General features: G+C 51.5%; 1 protein-coding gene across 1 annotated transcript; it reads left to right on the top strand.

The window, feature by feature from the left end:
• Window positions 1-634: 634 nt before the first annotated feature.
• On the top strand, window positions 635-10,911 carry LOC131206122 (uncharacterized). Its single transcript, XM_058198534.1, has 7 exons — window positions 635-2,431; window positions 8,193-8,635; window positions 8,700-9,309; window positions 9,378-9,488; window positions 9,557-9,787; window positions 9,882-9,987; window positions 10,055-10,911. The coding sequence occupies exons 1-7, from the start codon at window positions 740-742 to the stop codon at window positions 10,408-10,410; spliced, it is 3,549 nt and encodes a 1,182-aa protein (XP_058054517.1). The 5' UTR covers window positions 635-739; the 3' UTR covers window positions 10,411-10,911.
• Window positions 10,912-10,954: the final 43 nt, after the last annotated feature.

The raw sequence follows: 10,954 nt of genomic DNA, 5'->3' as shown, positions 1-10,954 counted from the left end.
AATATTTACCGGGCGTTTATTAATCGAAAGTTGGGCCGTCGCGAAATCTTCGTGGACCGCGATTTGCGGTTCAAATTAGTCGCCCGTCCGCCCGCTGGCTCGGTGGCCATCTCCGGGAGTCGATAAATCATTCGCCCCGGGTTTTTCGTCCGGTGCTTCTCCTTTCGGTTCGGTTCGTTTTCGGTTCTCTGGTGTTTGTTTCTGGTGCACGTAATTGTGGACCTTCTTTTCCACACGTTGGTCGATTCGGGGCTCGGCGAATCGCGATGCATCGCTGGGTGGCAGATAGGGCGAAGTTTTACAATCTGCCCACCAACGTAACCAGCGTAACACGCGTTGTCCAGATTAGTGGCCGCTCTAGCGTGGCACACTCCTCGCCTCCGCCGATCGATCCCGTATCGGGTTGGCTGAGAGGCAAATAAAACCGTGACTTAATGATCTGTGGTGTGGTGGCTGATAAAAAGTGAAATCTAATGACGGCCCGTGATCAAACGACGACGACAGTCAGAGCGGAACCCACGACCGGGAAATTGGAAAAGCCGAAAATTTGGCGCAAACCTCCCCCACGCTCGCGTGTGTCTATAATAAACGTGTGTTTGTACGCTTTTTTTTCCCAAATTCGTAATAGAAACCCAGAAAAAATGGTGGTGGTCGGCCTCGAAAGCCGACGAAGAGACCCAACGCCAATTTGAGGACTTAAGGGCTGAATACTGTGAGTGAGTGTCAAGTGAGAGAAACAATGCTGAGGCGAAACTATGACGTGCAGCACGTGGCGGCCGTGACACTGGACAAATCGCCCGCCGGCCGCAGCCACCACAAATCACCGTCCGCCTCGTCGAACCTCTTCGACAAGCTGACGAAGCGCTACTCGGGCGTGCTCGTCGGGACGCAGCGGCTGCTGCGCAAGAACCCGGGCCGCAAGGCGGGCGTCGCGGAGCCCCTGTCCGGCAGCTACGACATGTGCGGCCATCGGTCGGACGACTTTCGACCCGAAATCGGCGCCCCGATCCTGATCTCCAAAACGATGAAGTTCGATTTCGATACGGACGATTCGTCGATGGAGCAACTCCCGCTACCGAGCATCCCGGATGCGCCACCGGCCCGGGGACGCTCCATCGCAACTCCGTCCACCTCCGAAGACAGTGACGTGTACGTGGACGCGAACAGTTCGTTGCCCAACTTTGGTGACATCAAGTTTACGTTCCTGCGTCCCGAGCGCAACAACAACCTGTGCGGGTTCAGGAACGAGAACGTCCACGAGGGCACGGGGCAGCACGACGCGGGAGGCAATCGGCCGCTCGAGAAGAGTCGGTCCAAGTCGGCCCACAACCTGCACCGGTCCAACGATGGGACGGGGCGGCTGAGTCTCGTCAAAGCTCCTTCGCTGAATCTGTCCGCTCCGGCCGCTCAAGGCACAGTGTTCGACGACCAGAACGGACGAACCGGGAGGAATCGATGCTGTGCCGTGTCCAGCGTACCGAACAGTCCGGCTGTCGAGAGTATCTATGACTTCCCGCGCAGCACCCGCTCGGAGGGAATCCGGAAACCGTCCGGCGAGTCCCGGTACGATCTGACCCGTTCCCATCACGTGCTGAACGAGATCAACCTGTCGCTGTCGGTCAGCGATGGCGAGATGGGCCGAGAAGGCCTCTACCAGAACCTCCCGAGTCCCGACGGCCGCTACGATATGCTGCCGGCGGGAATCGGGACCTGTCCAGCGGGCGATCGGATGAGTCGAAGCTTCCACGCCGCGTCACGCCGTAGCAGTGGTGGGTCCGCGAACTCGACGCAGGAGGAAGAGTTTGACCTGAAATCGGCCAGCTTCCAGAGTTTGGCCGATGCCGCCGGAACCGGCGGTCAGCTGGTGGTGTCGATGGAAGAGCTGAACGAGCTGACGCGCCAGATCAACGAGGCAGCCGAAGCGGAACTGCCGCCATCGCCACCGACCGCTTCCGGACTTCCGGACAGCGACGAGTACTGTGAGCACCGCCAGCAACTGCATCCCTCCGAGCGGCGCCTGACGCTGATGAAGAACCGGAGCGCGCCCGGGAAGCACTTCATCGACTTCGATCGGCGGAAGGCGAAGATTACGAAGAAGTGGAGTGGCTTCAAGAACTGGATCGGGGAGGAGCAGGATCGCATACGGGAGGTGGTCCAGAAGCACGCCGCCCTGCAGCGGGTCGGTGGAGAGAGTGGTGCTGGTGGCATGGCTGTAGCCGGTGGTACGTCCGTTGTGAAACGTCAGAACAGTGATCTGACGGTGACGACACTCAGTGACCAGGATTCGCGCGGTGGAGAGCACGAGCTCACCGGAACCACGGTGTCGGAGTCGTCGAGTGTTGGGCGCCGGGACCGGACGCGATCGTCCGAGGATCGGGGCGACGGCTCGAAGACGATCCGCCGCAAGAGTGCCAACGCGGAAATTCTCGAGGTAATGTTCCCTGTCTGTTTGTGTCAGATTTGGCTTGTAGTTCGATAAGACGGACGTGAACTGGATGCATTTATCGATTTATTGGGGCTCGCAGCTGATAAGACTCAATCTTCGGCTGTAACAGCTGTGATTTGAAGTGGCGGAAGATAAGGGTTCCAATAAGGGCCGGAGGGCTGATCGATAGCGCGTGCCTTGCATTGACGGACAGTTCCGATTTGTAGCTTTCAGAACGTTCCCGAATTCAGATTAAGTCGACCGGTTTAAGGAGTTGGATAGATACCCTGATCAAATTAACGCAGGATCAGCTTAAGGTCACGCTTGATTTTTGCAAACTTCTTGACAGCGCGTCAAGTTCGCAAACGTCACCAATTAGCAGAGACAAGATAATGGATCGTCTTTATCGTGAGTTAGATAACAGAGATGTGGCGAAACGCGAAGCTCTCTTGGAAAACATTTTGAAGCCCACCTGTCCATACCTTCATTGACCATCGCATTGTCTCACAATTAACCTCGCCGAAGATGGTCGATTGTTTGCACTCGGCGCACCCGATTACGTAAGCGGTCCGTCCTTAACCACCGGCATGATTAATAATCGTCACCAGTCACCAGAGGTCTTCAACCACAGGCATTCGGCGGTCTGAATGGTTGTTCCCTATTTAGCTGCCCAGTTTCGCCAGCCGTACCTGCCATTTTGGTCTGCAATAGGGTTGCCATCAGCAAGTCCCAAGAAGAGCTGCGCCACCGAGCGCAGCTGATAAATTGTCCGCGGCTGTCCCAACAAATCATATCAATTAGCGCCAAATGGCAAATGTTCGTTTGCTTGTGTACGTTTGTACGAGTCGGTTGCTCACAAACGTGAAACGTGGCCGCGGAATCCATTTTTCAACTCTCGCTTTCGCGCGACTTTAGATTGATGGATCCGAAACTAGTTTCCCTTAGGTTGCCGACCACGGCCACTGGACGCTCACCGAGAGCAGTCCGCAATAAAGCGCCTCCTCATTTGGCTTATCTCGAATGGGAACGCCAAGAGGGGGGGTAGCAGAGAGGGGACACGGACGACGAGCATAAAATGTGTCAACCATATTTCTACTTTCCAACCGGTGGGCTCTACGTGAATGTGCTAACTGCCTAATAGTTTCGCGCGGGCTGCGTACTGACATGTCCCGGGGATCTAAATCCTCTCAGTCTCAGGAAGTGGAGTGATTTATTTCGATCCGTGAAAGGAACATAGCAAACGAAAAACACAAAGTGAAGCATTAAATATTGCGGTTGTTGGCGAAATGGGCCCATGAACAGTGAGACGCAGAAAGAGAGTACTTGCTGACAAAATACAGTAACAGCAAAATGTAACAACATGAGTTCTTCCTACAAACTATACTCTGCTCAAGATGGTCCCGCTTCAAGAGTGATACGATTTATCTCAGCAATTACTACAGGTTTTCTGCACCATTTACTTCAATCAGTTCTTCATCGGAGTCAAGTCTCGTACCTCGTAAAGTTTCCTTTTAAGGTGGAATCAGTACTCGCTTAGTGCCAAATCTGACAAAAACGAAGTACGGTTGAATACCATTCGATGTTTAATTCATGAAATTTTGTGATTGTTTTTTTTAAATTTGTTACAACGAATGAGCGTGAAAATATATAAATAGTGTCACTTACCCATAGCTGAATATTGGAGGATTAATCGATGATTAAAGGGTTTCCACCTCCCAAAACATGGTTAGATTTTTAATCAATTAACCTTATCTACGACTCACGTACTAGACTGTTTTTAGTAAATCAGTTGATTGACCTGATAGGATTTTTTAGCGAAATACAATATTTTTGTTGTTGACTGTTTGACTGTGATGACTGTTTAGGAAGTTTTTACAACTGAAAAGCGCGAAAGGCCCACAATCGTAGGCTAGTCTTGAATTTATTCTACTTCTCTATTTTATAAGTTCCTCAATAGACACTGATCATCACTTAAATTGATTTTAGTTACTTTCAAATTTATAACTGTTATAGATAAACTCGTTCCAAACAGCACAAAGTTGAACAGAACAGCATCAACATATGAAATTCGTCCCCAAGTGATTGAAACTCTAAAACCCGATTGAATATTCATCAAGTGTTTTTTTTCCTTTGCTGCCGGTGACAGGTGACATTCAGCGAAATCGGTCACAAGAAGCTCGAAATTCACGTTATTGTGCTTCTTCCCTCCGACCGACCGCAGATTGCACAACAGACGGACCCGAATGTTGGTTAAATTGGCTTTTGGATTCCCAAAAGGAAAAACACAACACTCTCCGGCCGCGGCGTTTCGTCCTTGAAACCGGAGCCGCAGTTCCGTGTGTCACGGTTCCAGTTTCTTCGTCTTCGTCCCCGGGGTCCCAGAAAGTGTGTGACAACTTTCGCGACTTACATCTTACAACCGGCCACAGATCAAGGCCACAAACCCGTCCGTGGGTCGCGTTCGCGCACGCGGACCTCGTTTGCTTTCCTTTCGACGACCAGAAATGGTGACGGCGTAGAAAACGGACGAGTCGGTTGCGAATGCCGTACGTTGGACGCATTTATTTATAACGCGCGAAGCGAGCATAAAGTGAAAACCCCCCGGTGTTCTGGTGGCCCCCTTTTTGGGAGGGCCCTAAATCCCACGGCAGATTGGGGATACCGGGCAAGATCGGTGTAGGACGCGCACCTGTCACTCGGGACCTTGAACAACATTGAACGTCATTCGCGCCGCCGATCACGCGGTCCACAAGGTCGAGACGGACTCGAGCACGCTTTCTCTCGCCGAAATCCCGAAAGCCACCATGCACCTTGAATAAGTAAAGTGCATCGGTGAAGAGAATGCAAATGTGACTAACTGCCGAGTGCGTAGCAGTGAGTTCTGTGTCCCTGCGTAATGTTGAGTGGATAAAATAATATGATCCGCTGTCCGAGCTTCAGCAAATTGGCAGGATATTAAGAGAAACCTAATAGCACCTCATAGACGGAATCCAAAATCCGGAGCCGAGAAGTTTAAGGTCCACCTGTCACGGAAGGCGCATAAGATTATCAGAAACCGGTTGAAGTGGTCAAACGGTACCGGTCAACCTCTCGGACCGGCGGGACTTCCAATTAAAATCACCATCTCTTCCAAGTTCTTCCGGGGGAAACCGTTACGTTTCATCGCTCCATCGTTTGCATTCTTCGCTGGTTCCATAATCGATACGGCGGTCCAATGGCGGCAATAAGAAAGCTCATAACGGGCCATGTGTTGACAATAATTTTTAAATCCTCATCAGCAAAGTGGTTCGCTGTGGACGGTGGATATTTCGATACACACAGTAATGTAAAACGTGCATTGATTGGATTCGTAACTTGTGAAAGTCCGATCGTCGCCCGTAGTAACTTTAATAATCGGAAGCCCTTAACCCTGTCTCGTTGATTTAGCTAATTGTGGCCCAATGATTGGACCAAGCAAAAGTGGAATGCAGTATTAGCTACCGTTAGCCTTTAATACTATGTTATAAGGATTGATTATTTTAACGACAATGTAGAATATTTAACATGAATTTAACAAAAAAAATTGATGTTGAAGTTGAGCTTGTGATAGCCGAATCAAACGATGGATGGGAGCAATTTCATCAGAACGCCAGCTGACCGAAATAAATGACAATTATTTTCAATAAATAATTATCTGTCCAACATTTAATTGTAAACTGAATGTAAATTAAAATCCTATCAGTGTGTCCTGCCATATGCAAATTTAGATTTGGATTGCAATTCATGTGTCACAATACCTTAAAATAATTTTATAATTACTATAATTTCATATCTTACAGTGGTGAAGCAGTAAAATCTAATGCTTACGAGTTGTCGGAATCGCTTCGTAGATTGTGGCCAATTTATAAGCTTCTAACAAACTAGAGTTAGCTTCAGAGTGAAAGGATCTCAATCGCAGAATAACACAAAACAATAATTATTAAGTTATTAATGCTGAGAAGAAATCTTTAAACTACGAAAGCGATATGTTTGGAGAAGTACCGGTTTCCCAATTCGCCAAGGACTCACCTCGGCAAAAGAAAACAAAATCACTGAACCGGCAACAGCGATCGTCAAAATGTGGTCGCGACCCGCGTGGCGACCGTTTCGAAGTGCGCAATCATCTCGCTTTAATTGATTGATTTCATCGGAGACGAAGAGGAAGTGCCACGCCATCGACGCGCCGGAAACACTAATTAACGATCCAGCCGGCGACCCCCGACGAGAGGGCCCCACTTTCTTCCACCACACACTCGGCCGCCCTCAAGCGGTGAGGAAATAGAAATGGTATGGACCTCTTCCTCGCGGTGTCGTCCGCTGGTCACTTGGACTTTAATGAGCTGGGGCGAAGGTGGCACGGGTTTGGTTTTATCATTTTCTTCGGCCACCGGAAGTCCAAAAATTAATTCCCGCTCTCTGCAAGTCGCCAACGGGCGCCGAGTTTCGTACGTGAGGCAATTCACTCCACTGACTTCCTCGGCGCAACTCAGATTGACACAAGTCAGAGCCGGCATTGATCATCCATCTTCGGGCATCGAGCAGCGAGTCGAGTCAGCGCACTCATCGTTTGGTTGGGGCGGGCCGAAAACTCGTTCCCAGCACCGGGAAATGGGAAATGAGTGGCCGTATGCCTCTGGAGTAACTCGTTTCCAATCGCCGCGGCGATGCAAAGGAATTTAATAAAATGTATCGATGTTATGACGGCAACCAGTCTCGTTCACTTATTAGTCGATTGCCACCATGAGTGGAGAGGTGATAAAACACGCAACCGGGCCGGAGCCAAGGATTCGCTTCACCTCGTGGTAGTTTCTTTTATCTGTCCCTCAACACATCGCCATCGCACACGGAGACGCTAGTTCCGCGGAGTGAGTTTTTATCGCTTCCTCGTTTAAAAGAAGACAAACGTCCCGCGGGGAACGTTCACCGCGTGGCGCTCCGCTGTGGTCCGGTTGGTCCTGAGTCAGGTTTTCCAAATGGTCCCGATAGCAGCAGCTTGGCAATCTCGTACTGCGGAGTGCCCAATAATAGTGCCTCCACAGCCACAGAGGCTTTGGCCAGCCAAACCAGGAAGAAGCGCGCCTCCGACAATCGTCACCGGAAGCGTTTATTAATGCGAGGTGGGAATTTTACAATTGATCGCGGCAGTGCGGTGGGATTTGTTGATGGCAAACCTGCTGCTGGGTGGAAGTACTTGGGCCACCCCTCACAAAATGGCACTTGTTTGCCGCGTTAGAGGAAAGATTGTCTACTACCCGCCAGACGAGGTTTCCAGCAGTGCATAATGTCTAACGGTGCTGTGCTATCTCACTGCTCGAATTATGAACGAGGGTCTCACCTATTTGGTAGGCGGTAAACAGATGGTCCTCGCCGCTTTGATGGCGACATAGTTAGATGGCCGTTAGCCCGTTACATAATGATCAAGAAAACGCTTGGAGGAAATCGCCAACGTCAACTGTTTTAAGAGAAATCGTTTGGAAAAAACGCAGTTACTTTACAAACCTTAGAGGAATCCCGGTTGTCGTGCTCGATGCTCCTGGTCCACTGAAGAGAGAAAGCAAAATGCGAAAAAAAGGAAATCATAAGGGAATCAATTAACACAATTATAAAAATGACAGCCAAAACGTAATTTTCCCTACGGTTACTGGGATCGATTGTCGGGATCGATTCCATTTCAAATTTCCTAAAACCCAACCAACAAGCGTGGCTTACTACAACTTTTCCATTTTTCTCGTTTTTCTCTCGCCCACAGGGTCAGAATGGGTTCGAGGAGGTGCGCCGTTTCGTGAAGCAGGGCGGTGACTTTGGTAAGGACCTGGTCGCGATCCTGCACGAGCGCACCGAGCTCGAGCAGCTGTACGCCAAGTCGCTCTCGAAGATCGCCAACAAGCTGAACAAGGCGTGCCGCGATCTACCAGGGACGATCGCCGACTCGTGGCGCTCCGTTTCGACCGAGCTGGAGGGCCGCTCCGAGGTACACCGACAGTTCTCGGCCTCGCTGGCCGAGGAGGTGGTGAAGCCGCTGAAGGCCGTAATTGACAACCAGCACAAAGCGCGCAAAACGATCGAAACGAACGTAGACAAGTCGGCGCGCATCCTGGCCGAGTGGCGGACGGCGGAGGTGAAGGCGAAAAAGACCTCCCACGGGGCGGCCCGCGAAAACGAGAAGCTGCAGGACGCCATGCTGGACGTGAAGTGAGTGGCTCCATGTTTGGGTACTTTCAGGTCCGAGATCTTAATTCGTCCCGCCCTTTCACAGACTCCAACGGACGCCCTCGATCGGGCTGCTGCACAAGGCGAACGAGAAGGACGCGAAGGTGTCGGAGAAGGACAGCAGCAAGCTCGAGGGCAAGCGGAAGAAGGCCGAGGAAGCGGTGAAGAAGGCGGACGTCGAGTACTACACGCTGTGCATCCGGGCCGAGCGGGCCCGCGTCGACTGGGAAATGTCCGTCCTGCGCGGATCGTCCATGCTGCAGACCCTCGAAAGCCAGCGGTTGGCGCAGTTCAAAACGTACGTCACCGACTACCTGAAGCTGTCGGCCGAGATGAGCCCGCTGCTGACGAAAACCATCGACCGGCTCGGACCGCAGGTGGCCCTCTGTAGCGTCGCCAAGGATCTGGACGTGCTGAAGAACATCCGGCGGGCGACCGAAGGTCCCAGCGAGCAGCTGCTGCCCGACTTCTACTGCGAGCACACGACACTCGCGATGAACCGGGAACGGCGGAAGCAGTCGCTCGTGAAGCTACTCCAGCTGATCCGCCAGGACCTGGACCGGGAGCGACGGTCACGCAACGGACTGAAGGGCTTCTCGCAAACGCTCGACAAGAACGGCGAAAGCAACCAGAACATTGCCGACAAACTGTACCACGTAGGTGCAAGGAAGGCCATACCGGCGGTCACGATACTGATTATGCTCTGGTTTTCTACTCTTTCCAGATAAGATCGATGCTCACCTACCTGGAAGGTGCACGATACAAGCTTCAATCGGCACTCCTCGAGCTGGATCATAAACCACGGTCGAGCCATCCGCTGGCACAGCACATACAGGTTGGTTTGTTTTCCCCGGACTTCCGGCCATGCAGGATCAATTGAAACATCCAAAATCTTCACCACAGATAACCCGAGACCGAACGGGACTGCAGACGAGCGTACTGAAGGTGCCGCTCTGGTTGAAACACGAACAGGACGATGACGCCGGAAGTGCGCACAGCAACGGAAGTGCGTCGGTCGACGAACCCGACCCACCGGCGCACTGTTTGGACATCAAAAATGACGCACTCATCAAGCACATCGTGCACAACTACGCCCGCAGCAACGGCTGTAACGAGGAAAGGCAGGAGCATTACGTGAGTTTTAGGTTTTAGGACCCCCTAAAAGTGGTAGTAAAAATGGGCAAAAAAATTTTGGACATCAAACTGGCGTTTCCCGTGCATCTTACAGACGATCAGCAAATCGGCGGGTAAATCGGCGCTTCACGAAGAGAACAGTCCGGTGTGGGACCGAGGTGTGGCCGACGGAGTTTCGAACCAGCCGGATTCCGATTTTGGTACCTCTCGCGCCCCAATTTCCCCAAGCCGCCAACTGACGTTTTCGTTTCTTGCACCGATTTTTAGATGAATTTTCATCCCAGGACGAAGATGAAGATCGCTGCTCGGTGGCACCGAAACAAATGCTAGAACAGTGCGGTGGCCACACAACGACCGTGATAGTGAACGGTGGCCTGAACGGGAACGATCACAGCGGGGCGGACACCGCCGTCACCGTCGGAGGTTCGCCGGCATCCGCTCCGGTCGTTCTCGGGCGCTACCGAGCACTGTTCAACTACACACCAAAGCTATACGACGAGCTGGAGCTACAACCCGGCGACATTCTTGAGGTGCACATAAAACAGGAGGACGGCTGGTGGCTGGGCGCGCTACGGGGACAGATTGGCATCTTTCCAGCCACCTACGTGGAGGAGATACCGTAGCCAAGCACTGGACCCACATCCTTGGCAGTGTACATAGAAAGATGGGGCGAATGCCAGGAGGTCTATGAACGAAACGAAATGCCACTGAAATGCATTCGAGACCACGACGGACGGAGAAGAATTGTTCGTTTCCCAAATTCGCCAGCAAATCTCGGGAAAGGTCGACCGCACGACACGACACACGATTGTAGATAGGCACCAAGAAGCGCGCACCCCTTATCGAAAGCAATCTCTCGAATTCTTAACCGGCGAAAGGGTATGCCAAAATCAAGACGGTCAAAAGAAGGACGTCGAAGGACCGTTCGACGAACCGGGTTCACACTGCGCGCGATGTGAAGCGATCTGCGACGGCAAGATGGCGTGTAAATATGGCGGAGGTGTAATCAGAAAAAGAAAACAAGTAAACGATGTAGATAAGTTATCGATCGATTGTTTTGCAAACCTTAGCTATGTGAAATGTGTATGTAAGAAACGGAAAGAGAATAAAACTATTTTGTGTATTTAAAACAATAAAATCAATTCTGTTTCCCTACGTTAAGTCTCT

Source organism: Anopheles bellator, chromosome 1 (genome assembly GCF_943735745.2).
Source record: "Anopheles bellator chromosome 1, idAnoBellAS_SP24_06.2, whole genome shotgun sequence".
In the NCBI taxonomy this organism is placed as follows: Eukaryota; Metazoa; Arthropoda; class Insecta; order Diptera; family Culicidae; genus Anopheles; species Anopheles bellator.
The sequence above is the reverse complement of the archived record's forward strand: the minus strand, read 5'-3'. Positions and strand labels throughout refer to the sequence as shown.

Coding starts and splice junctions, on each gene's coding strand:
- LOC131206122 (XM_058198534.1), top strand. CDS start 740: ATGCTGAGGCGAAACTATGACGTGCAGCACGTGGCGGCCGTGACACTG. Junction 8,636..8,699: donor GACGCCATGCTGGACGTGAA/GTGAGTGGCTCC, acceptor GCCCTTTCACAG/ACTCCAACGGACGCCCTCGA. Junction 9,788..9,881: donor AGGAAAGGCAGGAGCATTAC/GTGAGTTTTAGG, acceptor TGCATCTTACAG/ACGATCAGCAAATCGGCGGG.